This window comes from Osmerus eperlanus, chromosome 4, assembly GCF_963692335.1.
Source record: "Osmerus eperlanus chromosome 4, fOsmEpe2.1, whole genome shotgun sequence".
NCBI lineage: Eukaryota > Metazoa > Chordata > Actinopteri > Osmeriformes > Osmeridae > Osmerus > Osmerus eperlanus.
In genome coordinates, this window is record NC_085021.1 from 12,693,143 (window position 1) to 12,707,094 (window position 13,952).

General features: G+C 47.3%; 1 protein-coding gene across 2 annotated transcripts in view; it reads right to left on the reverse strand.

Annotated features, from left to right (window-relative positions):
- The window catches only part of fgd (faciogenital dysplasia), a 40,816-nt gene that overhangs the window by 4,378 nt on the left and 22,486 nt on the right, over window positions 1–13,952 (reverse strand). The window contains exons 2-16 of one of the 2 annotated variants that reach the window (XM_062459188.1): window positions 10,878–11,054; window positions 9,850–10,045; window positions 8,774–9,413; window positions 6,974–7,063; window positions 6,061–6,197; window positions 5,392–5,548; window positions 5,144–5,282; window positions 4,418–4,476; window positions 3,154–3,300; window positions 2,981–3,073; window positions 2,795–2,874; window positions 2,657–2,687; window positions 1,645–1,749; window positions 949–1,002; window positions 76–174 (exon numbers count right to left, since the gene is read on the reverse strand). In XM_062459188.1, the coding sequence (XP_062315172.1) occupies window positions 76–174; window positions 949–1,002; window positions 1,645–1,749; window positions 2,657–2,687; window positions 2,795–2,874; window positions 2,981–3,073; window positions 3,154–3,300; window positions 4,418–4,476; window positions 5,144–5,282; window positions 5,392–5,548; window positions 6,061–6,197; window positions 6,974–7,063; window positions 8,774–9,413; window positions 9,850–10,045; window positions 10,878–11,054 (2,204 nt within the window). Of the gene's footprint in view, window positions 1–75; window positions 178–948; window positions 1,003–1,644; window positions 1,750–2,656; window positions 2,688–2,794; window positions 2,875–2,980; window positions 3,074–3,153; window positions 3,301–4,417; window positions 4,477–5,143; window positions 5,283–5,391; window positions 5,549–6,060; window positions 6,198–6,973; window positions 7,064–8,773; window positions 9,414–9,849; window positions 10,046–10,877; window positions 11,055–13,952 lie in introns of both variants that reach the window. The other variant, XM_062459187.1, reaches the window with a different exon arrangement.

Genomic DNA, 13,952 nt, shown 5'->3' on the forward strand with positions numbered 1-13,952 from the left:
TTTCTGTCAGAGCCGTGCATATCTCTTATTACCAACCGCCATCTTAAAATGGGGTGGAAGTGTTAGTGTGCTCACCGCTCCACAGGATTTGCAGTGGTGTTTGCGCTTGGTGAAGTTGAAGCTCTCGTTGCAGCCCTTACATGTGGTCTTCTCCTTCTCCTTCTTTTTGGAACTCTTCTGGAGGACAGAGAGAAAGAGAAAGAGAGAGAGAGACAGAGAGAGAGAGAGACAGAGAGACAGAGAGAATGCACGTGTAAGGGGGTGTTCACACACTGCCCAGTGTTCATTCCTCACACCGTATCTCTCCCATTCCTCTCTACATCTCCCTCCATTGTCTTCATCACTTTCTCTCGATCTCAACCCCGCTGCTATAAAAAGCTGGCAGGGGCGTTGATAGCAAAGCTAGCCGCCTAATCGTTACCACAGATGCATTGTGGGAGGACGTGTGAAATTCATGTCCTGATTGTGTTCTCTCTCCACAGAGTAGGTTTTTGCAGTTAAGAAGCATGATATACTGTAGATGATGATATCTCCATGGAGAAGCCTGCCTAATGAGGACTGTGTCATCTCCCTGCTTCGCTGCAGGACAGAGGGTATGGATTTACAGAGGCTTTGTTAGACCAGCCTCATAGTCTCAGACACAGCCTCTCAGACAGAGCAGAGATCGATGTGCTTCTCATCATGAAGACCCGCTGTGTGTTCGTATTACACTGTTTATTCAATGGCCTGGCTCATCATAAGTGGGAATCTCATTAGCCTTGTTCTTTTGGGAAATAGTTTATCCTGGATCTTTACCACATTCATTCCAGTGGCCAAGGGAGAGATGATACTGTTCCAATCAAACTTACTCACATCTGCTGTGCATCTTCTGATTGTGTGTGAAGATGCATAACATGTTTTTGAAATGATCAAGTTTTCCATGCAGCTGTGCAGAGCTGCAGTACCTACCCGCTCATGCAGCCTCTCACTGTCTGAGTCTATGGAGGCGTTAATCCAGGGGCCCTGAGGAGAAAACACCACAACAACTGTCACCCATCTGCTGAAGCACTATCACCAACATCCTCACCATCATCCTGACATAGCTGTCAATGTACGATAGCAGAGTTATAATAAGTTATAATATAACTGGCCGCATGGGTAAACGTGAACACATGCGGATCATTAACACCCCTCCTGCTGTCAAGCTCATCTATTGCAAATGCCTGTCTGCAGTTAGAGTTTTCTTCCACAAGGTGGCACTTTGGGCTTACTGAGCCTGGGTCTCTGGTGCACCTCCAGCTCAGGCAGCCCAAAGTGGGTCAGCTGTGGACATGTATAAGAAAGATGTGTGTATACACAGCATGCATGGGGCTTCCCCTACAAGGTCATGAGACAGTGCAGGGACCTCAAGATAAGCACGCAAGTGTGGGGGTGTGACTCTCAGGAAACTGAGAAAAGGCCTCTTTATAACGTGTGTGCGTGCGTGAGCGCATGGAGTGACAGTCCAGCCATATCAGGGTAGTTATCACCAAAGACAAAGAACAGACTAGGACACATGCTCTGACCAAACCCTAGCGCCTTGCATTCAAATTCATAGGGTGGTGGAACCATTTGATTTTGAATGACGTTGATTCATTGGATTGAATGACTGTGTGTCTGACTGACCGGTGAGTCAGGCGGATGGTCTTCCTCACGGGAGAAGGAGCTATTAAAAGCTTTATTGAACGTCTCGCTGTTTTGCTTGTGCCTCTCGATGGTGGCCAGGATCACCTGAGGAAGGGGGAGCGAGGGGAGAGATGAGTGACAGAAAGAAAGGGGGAGGATGAGGAGAAACCTATCAGGCTTTCCTGTCCTCTTCGTATTAATCATGCTGAAGCGTTCAAGTGTACAAAGCACAGGACCTGTGAGGAAGATACTTTAGGAAAGTCATCGGCTGAGTGAAACCTTACATCACAAGGGGGATGCCTAATCCTTTCTACAGTCCCGAGGGCAAACAAATGAGGGAGAGAGAGAGACAACAATTCGGGGCAGAGGGCCTTTCCCTGTCTGAAAATAGGGAACAAAGAGAGGGACTGTGCCATGCTGTGGTCTGGTCTGACCCCACTGTAAAAGGATGACATCAGACCAACAAGTGCATCATGAGCCCTCTGCTCCAGCTACACAGTTTTCAGAGAGAAGGCTCCCTGGCTATGCTAACTACCCAACCACAACTGGGCACACGCTCTTCTCTCTTTCCTCCCTCTTTTTTAAATCCCAAATCCCTTGAAACCGCATTCCACTCTGCCCTTCAGTTTATTGAATAGTCTCTCTATTCTTTTCAGCTCTGTGGCCTACTAAATACCCTTTCAATCCAGTCAGCTACAGTACATACACACTCCAAACACGCACACACTCAACTCATTCTCTCGCTCTCTCTCTGTCTTTTGTATCACAGCTCTCCTGCAGCCTCTGACCAGTCTTAATCAGCTTTAGCCAGCTTTAATAGGCTAAACGAGCAGTAATGAGGGGCTTTATTAGTGAATACAATTCCCTGATTCACACAACTGAGGTGTGGTGGAAAGCCTCCCTAACCCTAACCCCCAGGATAGAGAGTGCACAATTCCGAAAAATGGGTTTTAAAGTCTGGCGTAAGATGTGTGTGAATATGGATTTGACGAAAACAAACACGGAAATGTACCTGGATCCAGTCTTCTTTCTCCTCCGCTGCCCTATAGAGAACAGACAGGACATGAGCAGGACATTTCCACAGCTGCTTTTGGATCGGTCACTACGATGCTGTGACTGTGACTGGCCTTCTGAGTCTTCTGGGTCTTACCTGGCCTGAAGCTCCAGAGAGCGCTGTTTCCCAATGATGGCGAAGGTGTGAGGGAGGTTCTGCTTTGCGATCCCCTGCACCTGCAGACATACACCCGCAACGTGATCAACCCTCTACAAGTGAGAAAGAAGGTCGAAGAAAGAGATGGATAGTGATGAGGAGAAAATGAGGAGAGTGTCTCCTTACCTCCATGCCAGCGATGTCTATCCTCTCTCTCACACTGAACTTCTGTCCCATGAGCCTCAGCTTGGGCACACAGTAGAGAAGCATGTTGTTGAACTGCAGCAGGAACAGACAGAGTATCAGTAAGACTGTTTCACACACAACAAAATGCACATTATGATTCAACACTCTCTCACCAAGTAAAGGTATCGGTCCTGGGCTGTCCCATTTTTGGCCGACATCTTCTTGATATGTCCCTCCTTAATGAGTTCGTTGGCCGGGTTCACAATGTCCTCCTCTCCCCCAAGCCTCTCGTAGACCTCCAAAAGTTTGTGCATCTTCTCCTGAAAACCCCAGAGAGAGAGAGAGAGAGAGAGAGAGAGAGAGAGAGAGAGAGAGAGAGAGAGAGAGAGAGAGAGAGAGAGAGAGAGAGAGAGAGAGAGAGAGAGAGAGAGAGGAGTTAATGCTTCACAACACAGTCACAATGTACAAGGTACTTCATCTTATAAACGCCTTCAGCAGTAATACAATCATGTTCAATCAAAGGGTCCTTTGCTTTTCTCAGACCATGGAGAACACTGAGAAAGTTCAAACAGATCCGCACATACAACCGAGGTGAAGTTGCCGGCACAGGTATTGAAGTGAATGTATGAAAGAGAGAGAAAGGAAGAGAGAGAAAGCGAGAGAGCGAGTGTGTGTGAGAGAGAAAGAGAGAGAGAAGGGAGACAGAGGACTGTGATGAACAGCAGAGGTGCACATACATGGATGAATGCAGAGGAGGCCAAATACTAACATGTCTGCAAGAAAACACAAGCAGCTTTGCAGATAACATAGTTTGTAGTTCAGAGATGAAGCAAGCACCACCAGAGGGAGCTACAGTGTGCCTGTATTGTAAACATCCATTTTATCATTATCCTAGGATCCTAGGATCATCCTTGAAATAAAAGAACTTTGTGTTGAGTCACAAAGCTACATACCAACATAACATAACAGGAGGAAAGAAGTGTGAGTGTGTCTGTGTGTGTGTATGTAAATGTGTATGTGTGTGTGTCTGTGTATGTAGGTGTTTGTATGTATGTGTGTGTGTCTGTAAGTGTGTATGTTTGTGTGTGTGTCTGTGTATATAAGTGCGTATGTGTGTGTGTGTCTGTGTATGTAAGTGCGTATGTGTCTGTAAGTGCGTATGTGTGTGTATGTAAGTGCGTATGTGTGTGTGTAAGTGTTTGTATGTATGTGTGTGTGTGTGTTTGACAGCCGTCAGTCTTCTGCAAACTCTCAAACTAGCAGCAGGAAACAGCAGCTTCCTGTCTGTTCTAATGCAACCACGGCCCTCCCTCCCTCCCTGCCCCCTCCCTGCCAGACAGAGACAACAAGCCATCACAGCGGTGAACCTGCAGAGGGCTGGGCCATGTTACAGTGATCCCAGTGAATGATGTTAACAATACAGCAACAGAATCTCACCATTTTCTTGATGGCGGCGTTGGAGTGGTTGGCTGCAGTAGAGATGAGCTCCACCGCCTCTGCACCATCAAGCACACACCAACACACATGTTAGATTAATAGATAGTGACAATGAGTTTCTATTAAATCAACAGTGACTAATAGGAGGACAGGACATAGTAGGTAGCCTGAAGATAAGCAGACAGCACTTTGTGTGCATTACAATACATCAGACTACATGCTGGAGTCTATCTGAACCTGTGTGTGTGTTTGACAAGATGACAAAGTGTAGACTCCTTGCATGAGTCTTGTTAAGAGCAGTATACTGTACATTACCCAACATCAAACATACACAATCTGTCCCATTAATCACACACGCATAATCACACACACACACACACAGGTGTAACTCATCCAACTGACTGTGGGCCAGTAGAGCAGAGTACTAATGGGTGAGATCACCTGACACAGCCCTCTCCATCCTGGTTTACATAAACAGAGCAGACAGACAGGCCAGGCCAGGAGAGCCTGAATGTCACACTGACTAACTAGGGGCTCCCAGGCCTGGCGTGCCGAAGCTGTACATAGACACATCTACGAGGAAGATGCTGCAAGGCCAGAGTTCATCCAGAGGACAAGGGACATCGGGCTCTCCTCTCGGAACAGACACGCTAAGTCTAAAAAGCACCAGCATGTCCTATCTCACTGTTATGGGACGGTTTGATAGAATGTGCCCAGTGGACTCACTCTCGGCATCCTTCCTGTCGAGGGCGTCTTCTGGTAGCTTCTTCAGGTAGTCTTTGAGCAGAAGCTCGTAGCGTGGGATCCTTTGGACTGGTTCCAACATGTGGTGCTGCAGGGTGAGGTTCCCACACACGTCCTGCTTCTGCAGAGACAACACACACGTCAACCATCCATCTCATACTGTCTCTTTAAAAGTAGAATAATAAAACAGATAACTGGACAAACACACACACGCAGATGGTCAGACTGACCTGTATGTTCTGGACCACACTCTTGAACTGTGACGACCGCTGGGTCCAGGTGTTTACCAGGTCCATCGCACGGTCAAAGTTCTTCACATACTCTCCATACATCTTCATGAACGGAGCCAGCTTCTGAAGGATGTCGCCAATGCGAGGCTTGGAGTCCCTAACACAAAGAGAACGAACATCAAAAAACGAAACAATGGAGGTGTCTAACATTCCGATCGAATGTTTTAGCTTTTGACTCTGATAATAGTCGTGACTTCAAAGATAGCATGTGTACATAGCATTACGCGACAAGTGAATAAACTGAATCTCTCTACAGAGAGCCCTAAAGACACAATACTCCACAAAGCCAGACTTTTGGCACATGCACATTGGTGGTACATTTCCTCTGAGCAGATGAAGAGAGGCAGAAAATGCCCCCATTCTACCAGCCCTGGAAGTCTGGCACACACACACGCACACACACACGCACACACACACACATTCTGAACCTCCACTTACTGCCCCAACAACACCCACCAACAGCCTGGCAACACCCTCCTACTGCTACCCAGCTGTCTGAGTAGCCAACACACACACACTGACCACACTGACTAACATAATCACGGACCAACACTATCCCTGAGAACTATAGGTCCAGGTGACTGTCAATCAAATTCATTCAGTCCTTACCATTCTCCAATGATGCGTGTTTTGAGATCGGGAAGCAAGAACTTGTCATGGAAACAGTAGATGGAGGAGATGTTGGAGAAGATCCCAGTTATGACGTCCTGAGGGATTCCAGCTTCAGTGAGCTTAGTGCAAAATACCTGTATAGACATACACACACACGCACGCACGCACACACACGCAGGACATAGAAGTATGAACATTCATGGATTTCTAGAAGAACAATTCCAACCCTTTGCTCCAGTAATATTCAGTGTGTGATGTTACAGTCTCATTATCATGGTCACTCTATGGACCTCCAACACCTCTGTTACCTTTCACTTCCCTGTCAGTCACATAACTACAGGCCTATCTGCACTACAGTTCCTATGGCAACAGTCCCCCTGTGATGGAGAGTTTGACGACAACAGGAAGCAGCTCTGAGGTTGCCCTCAGCAACAAACCTAGCAGTTCTCCACAGTTTTATGATGACAGGTCTGTCTGTGTGTTGTGGCTTGAGAAAGAGACTTGAGAAAGAGGGTTGGAGGAGAAGGTCTGTCCTGATAATGTCCTATCAATCGTCTTGGCTTGACATAATTATTTGTAAAATGTTACATTACCTCACATTATTATCCAGGGTTACTAGACCCGCACACACACACACACAAACATTGGCACAAACTTACACATTTACAAGACACACAACGGTAAACACATCACCTCCCAATCTGGTCCCAATCCAAGTGTTAGCATTCAGTGGATCAGTGGGCCAGTGTTAATCCAGTTTAGCCCTGAACACAATCACTAACTCCTCTCACAGAGAGAGAGAGGAGTTCTGGGCCAGGAGAACCTAAACACACTCTCACACTCTAGTCTGACAAGAAATGTGTGGGTGATGGTGTGTGTGAGATGGTGTGTGACAGGCGGAGGAGGTTACCTGGTCCAGGAGGTTGAGCCTCTTGACGTAGGCCTCCTCAGTGTGGAGAAGCTCTCTGGCGATGTTCAGCAGCTTCTGGGATTCTGAGCACTAAGGGGTACAGCACACAGTACAGTCACACCCACTAGCACAACTCCTCAACACCAAAGACAGGCAAGCTAACAACAGGGTTCATTAACAACCAGGTACATTGTAAGTCTAAACAGGCAGACCAACTACATCTGTATTTTTCCTTCACCTGCATGCATGGTTTGCCAGGGTAATGTTCTTTTGTACCCATTCAAACTGGGTCAAACTTGTGTGTCACCGTTTGTTGCAACATCAGCCACAGCCACTCCACCATCACTAGTGGTGGCTCGGGTTAAAGTTCAGTGAGTTGAGTTGTTCTAACTAGTCCACTGTAGTACGATGTGGGGTGGATTACAATATATGATTGGGGAAGCTGGTTATATCTAGATTACAGTAATGATGTTGCATTCCATATCCGACACTGACAGACAACAGAGCAGGGGAGTGAAGAAACACAATCGTGACTGTTTTGCAACAGCTGTCTGGTGTCACACACACACACACACACACGCGCACACTGAGGAAATGGAAAGGCTTGTGAAACACATCTAGTACAGATACATCAACAAAACAGCCAAATGCCAGCTTTCTATATGCACACTATACCAATACATCTTTGTAGAGGATACTACTTATGACAGACATAAATTATTCTCTGCCTTTTCCTGTTGCAATATGCATCGCCAAAAACCGTATCCTCTGTCACAGTTCTGGCATAAAAAAGCCATCAACATGTCAGCTGTAGTGTCTGAGCACCATCTCACACTCTCTCTCTCTCTTTCCCAGCTCTCTCTCTCTCTCTCTCTCTCTCTCTCTCTCTCTCTCTCTCTCTCTCTCTCTCTCTCTCTCTCTCTCTCTCTCTCTCTCTCTCTCTCTCTCTCTCTCTCTCTCTCTCTCTCTCTCTCTCTCTCTCTCTCTCTCTCTCTCTCTCTCTCTCTCTCTCTCTCTCTCTCTCTCTCTCTCTCTCTCTCTCTCTCTCTGCACACACACACAAGCACACCTTTCCTTTGGGTAGCTATGCTGAGATCAGGAAACATTGGGAACCGGAGATCACATGCCCAGGAGGTAATGGGTGTGGGATGTCAGTAGAGGGTGTGGATGTGTGTGTGCACGTGTGTGAGACAGGGAGGGTACGGTGTGGTGCCTAATGTGGTGCCTAATGAAGGTACAGAGTGTATCCTGCTCATGTTCTCAAACACATTTTCAATATTTCTTTTCAGATCCCAATTCTCTTTGTCAATCTCTGACTAACACTTGAGAGTTTCCAACAATGTATTTTCTTCCGGTGCCAGGTTGTCAGATCATGTACACCTCAAGCAGCTCAATCTCACTTCTGGGATTGTGGTGTGGCTGGAGATCGATGGTCAGTGTCAAGGACAAAAGTCATGAGAAACAGTAGCTTGGATGAGAGAGGTTTCTGTCTGTTGCAGAGATTGTGTGGTTTGTGTTTAAGCAGCTGTCAGGGTCCTATTCCAGCCTACTGAGTTCACACACTTAGTAACCAACTCAGACTGAAACTGTCAAATGGTGTGCATTTAGAGCATGTATTTACTTTCTGAACATCAGCCTTTGATCAAAATAGATACATCGGTTGGTTAGTTCCTGTCTAAACCTGATCAAATCTGTCTTAAGCTGCAGCTTGTTAAAATCAGTTTTAGAGAATAGTTTGGGGTGAAGAGCAGTTGATGAGATGAGAGGGGGGGAAGAGAGGTGTGACGGTGGGCTGCTCACCTTGCTGGCCTCTGTGAGTGTGTCTGCCTTGTCCCCTCCGTCTGCCTCTCCACTGCTCCCTTCATCCAGGTCGCTGTCCTCGTCCTGCGTCGAGTCCCGCTTGTTGCCCAGTGTGACGCAGGACACGCTCTCGGTTTCCGTGACGCTGTCGTAGCGATCCTCCTCATCAATGGCGTCCTCGTTGGGAAACACCTCCCCCTCGACGGTGCATGACGGGCTGTCGATGCCGCTGTCCCGGTTAGGAATCTTCCCATTCTGCTCAGTGGAATGCAAGTCCTGATTGTCCTGGAGCTCATAGGAGGAGCCATCCTCCTGCTCCGCATTGCCATGGCTACCGACAGCGTGGTTGTGGATGTTACCCTCAGTACAGTGGTCAAGGGCACCGTCGTCAGGGCCGTCAATGCGTAACAAGGCCAAGCGCGAGAGTTCCGTCACCTCTGTGACCTCATCAGTCTGCTTTGAGGAGCTAAGTGGCAGTTTGTCAGCAGGTGACCGTTCCCCAGGGTCCTTTGCTCCTGCTGGCTCTGAGGGGGCGTGAGTGGAGGGGTCAGGGCCGGAGGGGGGTGTGGCCTCAGAAGTGGCGTCCATGCTCAGACACAGGTGAAGCTGGTTCCTCCCAGGGACACCTATGATGGGAACCCTAAGAAAACACAGACACACTGTCTGAAACATCGTCTGATGCCCTGGATCACTGACATGCTTTGTGGTCTGCTATTAATATAATGTAGAGCTACTGGTATAGTACAATGGATAAGATGCAATACATGAATATAGTATGCTAACAAGAGCCACACTATCCAGCCACACATTCACACAAAGGGAACTAGGAAGTGTAAGAGATGAGATTGTTTAGAGCAACACACACTCAGACAGCATCGGGTACTTCTGACAAACTTCTAGAAACTAAAACATAATGACTTAGCGAAGCATAAGCACCTGTCATAACTTCACTTCTCAAACAGTATCCCGCCACACATACACATACCCCTACATACACACACAACTTGCGGAACAAAACATGAAGCTGATTAACTAACTGAGCGAGAGCACAAGAGGAATCCTCTGCCATACATTACCTGGAGTTCTCAAACCTTTCGATGAGCAGCCCCACTTTCTGGGCCTCTTTCTGGATGCCCAGGACCGGGTGGGTCTGGCTCGGCTTGGGTTTGGGCGGAGGTGGGGGTGCCGGCAGTGGTCTGGAGGGGGCCGGGGGAATCCTTTTGGGCTTCTTGTCTTGTCCGAGGGCTAGCAGGTGGGGGGGCTTAGGGGGAACTGAAGGTGCAGGAGCAGAAAGAGGGAGGAATGGATGAAAGAAGAGAAGGAGAGAGAGATACGAGATCAAGTCACCGGTGTAACCGAGGAACCAGTTCTTTGTCAAGTAATCCGGAGAGATCCAATGGAGAAAGGCTCCATTCCTGAGCCTGAGTGTGCTGCCTCTGCCTCCTCTACCAAACTCCCGTAACAAAAACAACCACGGAGGGCTACAGACCAAAAGCAGATCCCTGAAGAGTGCAGCCGAGCACGACTGATCTGAGTCCGGACTGAGCTGAAAGGGACCGAATCACTTCCTGCTTGCAGAACAGGATGCTGAGCGGAGCATGTGTAAGTCACTGTGGTTTCAGAGTAAGATAAAAAGAAACACCCTGACAAGCAAATGGCAGAACTATCCTAACACACACTTTGCACTAACTGTCCACTCACACCCTCAATGGAAAACGACTGCATGTGACAGGCTTATCAGGTTGTAGTATGCTCTAGTACTGGTGGAAATCAGGAAGCAGGTATGTTTGTCACAACTGCTTCCTTCCTCTCTGTGCATGTGCATTTGTATGTTCATGTGCATGTGCGTGGGCTTTAGTGTGTGATTTTTATATGCTTACAGTAGTGCTTAATCATCATAATCCAGGTAGCATGTTACTGGAACTTAGTTGAGACATGGTGCTAACATGACTATAGTGTCTAAAGAATAATATGCTCAGTAAAGGGGATTGAAGTAAGAATGGGTAAAAGACAGATGGTTATACCTATATGATTGCCAACTGAGTGGGACAGCAGGGTGTCTTAGACACTGTGTCTGTACCTTCAGGGCAGGGCTATACTGTACCTTGGGGTTTCTGTGCGGCTGGTGCCTTGGAAATGGTTGTGGTCTGGGGCTGGGGGCGGGGCTTGGCTACAGGGCGGCCGTGACATGGTCTAGAGGGAGTGGCCTTCTTCCCCAGTCGCGGTGAACACAGGAAGTCAACAGACCCACACTGATACTGCAGAGAGGAGGCAGGGTGGTCTAAGGAGAGACAGAGGGAAACACAATATGAATACGCATACTCATACTAGCACACACACAGTTCTGACATTTTCGTGCCGCATCACCCTAGCGCAGTCCCAGCCCACCTAAGTGGAGTGTGTGTGTAACAGTAGGCGAGGAACGACCTTCAGCCCTCAGCCTCAGTGTTCGTATCAGACAGGCATGCGTAGGAAGCGGAGAGCTGCGGCCTGGATCGATCCTGAGACTGACATGGGGCCAGAGGACAGGCTTCTGCTGCAGGCCAGGGGCCAGAGGACAGGCTTCTGCTGCAGGCCAGGGGCCAGAGGACAGGCTTCTGCTGCACTGAGTCTGTCTGCCTGCTCTTACACTGAGTGTTTGTATGCGTGCTCTGTTTGAATGTATGTGTATGTGTCTGAGACATTCTCCAGTATGTCTGTATATAATCTCTTTATTGTTGTTCCTCCCACTGTGAGACAAAATGTATTGTTTAGTGTTTCGTCTGTCGTGCATTCCCTCAGGAGGCTAGACTCGTCGACCACATGCACCAATTAGAAAAAGACCCAAACGGATGCATTATGGGAAAATGAGGCCTTTAGCTATTACATTCCAGTAGGGATCTGTCGGAGATCTGTCAGTCCGTATACAGTAGATCTTAGAGAACCAGTCAAGGGAAGTAGAGTGCAATGTGTGTAATCACAACAATGTAAGCACAGGGTAAAGGATGGAGATGAAGCTTGTGCGTGTGAGTGTGAGTGTAGTCTCTCTGTCTTTGTTCTCAGTGCTCTCTCACTCTGTGTTAGGATGGTGCTTATCTGATGTGGTGCCCCATTAGAGAAAAGAGATAACCCTGCAGTCAACTTTGATAATGTCCCTGTAAACTAGACACACACAGACACACACACACACACAGACACACACACAGCTATCTCCTGCAGGCTTGTGGACAGGAGGGGCACATCTCTGAAGGATTACAGTGGAAATTGCATGGAGACCCAGAGGAGTGTGACGGACTCTAATTTGGTGTGGTTGAGATGTGCTCCAGGCTAGTGAGACACAGCAGGCTCCCCACTACCAGTAATGAGGCCCGTTATACTGGCTGATCCATAAGGCACCACCACGGGCTCTCTCACCAGCTCCTCCATAAAGAGAGGGAGAGAGAGATTTGCCAACTGCACATTTAGTAGGATCAGAGTTGCACCAGTAAAATGCTGATAAGAGTAAATGATAAAATGTTTACAGGGGCTTTATTTCACATTCAGATTTCCATAAGACATACAGTAACAGTTCCTGCATTCAGACAGATAAATCAATGTTCTGCCCAGCAGACAACATATTGACTATATGATTCTCTGTCCGTCCTGCAGGACATGACTCAAGATGGCTCCAGCCATACATCCATATATCCGTTATGGCTGTTATGGGGCAGTCGTAAAACAGACAGGAAGGTTAAGCCCCTAACAACTGACAGAACAGCCCAACAAGGAACTTTCTGACCTGACTCGGGTCACTCCTGGGAAAGACAAACAGTCTGAGAGAGCAATCAAAGAAAGACCATAGTGAGAAAGGTATAGAGGTCTGTAACCTATGGAAACTGTCAGCATGGCTACCAGACAGATCAAACAAGCTAACAGTTAACAGGAACTCGCCCAGAGTAGAGAGGAACCAGAGAGAGTCGCAACTCTACACAACCTGACGAACGCAGCCGCTAACAACCTCATTCCCACACCCATAAAGGAACTAAGAAACCACACACACAATTTAAAACACACCTAAAACTTTCTAGATCTGTTCAGAAGATATATTTTAATAGAATGTAAAGATATTAGTCAACAAGAATAAAACAAAGTTACCTGCTCCGTATTTTGTAAATTGATGAAAGTCCTGTCCACATATAAACAGGAAAATCCAACACGCCTTTCCCAACAAAGAAATAATCCTCCCAACCGTCTCCGGAGGATTGAGAAAGGAAGAGAGAGAGAGAGAGAGAGAGAGAGAGAGTCCTAACTCCTATTGCCCACTCCCTACACACACACACCTGAACTCTTTAAAGCTCTGTCCTGCTTATGTACCTATTGTCAGGTAAACACCAACTGCACCTGTCTGCGCACTTGCCAAACCTGCTCTACGTGACTAACTCTAGGCCCAGCTGATGTGTGTGTAGGTGTCTGTGTAGCTGTGTGTGTAGGTGTGTTAGTGAGCACGTATGAAAGAGAGAGAGACTACACCTCTGCAGGAAGCAATGACAAAACATGAATTTCCCTAATCTCATTCGTCATTCTTTCTTGATAGCAGGCTCGACTAAAATGCGTCATCATTTTGCAGTGTTAATCTTATCACCCCCAACTGTGGCCAAAACAATTAGATTAAAAATGTATGTTATCAAACAGGGAATATCTTATTTTGAAGACTATTTTTATTATGGGGTGGAATGTTAGCACCCCATCGCACCCTAGATCTTGTAACCTTGGTGACCTGTTGAGTCAGCTGTCCAGGAAAGAAGCAGCAACACCAAAACCTGGAATCTGAATGACTGCATAACTACTTAAATGTGTGTGTGTCTGTGTGTGTGTACTGAATGTACTGTATGTGTCTGTATTTGATTCCCTTCAACAATTTACGAGGGAACTGCTCACTAATCTCAGACTATTTTTGTGACAACCCTGCCACCAATCTTGTACACGACCATGGAGTCATGGCTGCACACATATAGCCCACTGTGCATTCTCTGTATCTTTCTATTCATCCGTCCTCCTTCACAGACATGCACGCACGTATGCACACAGCTGTCAATCAGTGTCAGTCCTGGGGCGACCCTTTAAAATCGTTTATTACCCATCACCCCCTGAGTAAAGTCTTCCTGTCCCAGTGCTTTCTGGGAGATGGATCACTCAGACACGCCACAGACTCATCAGTCAG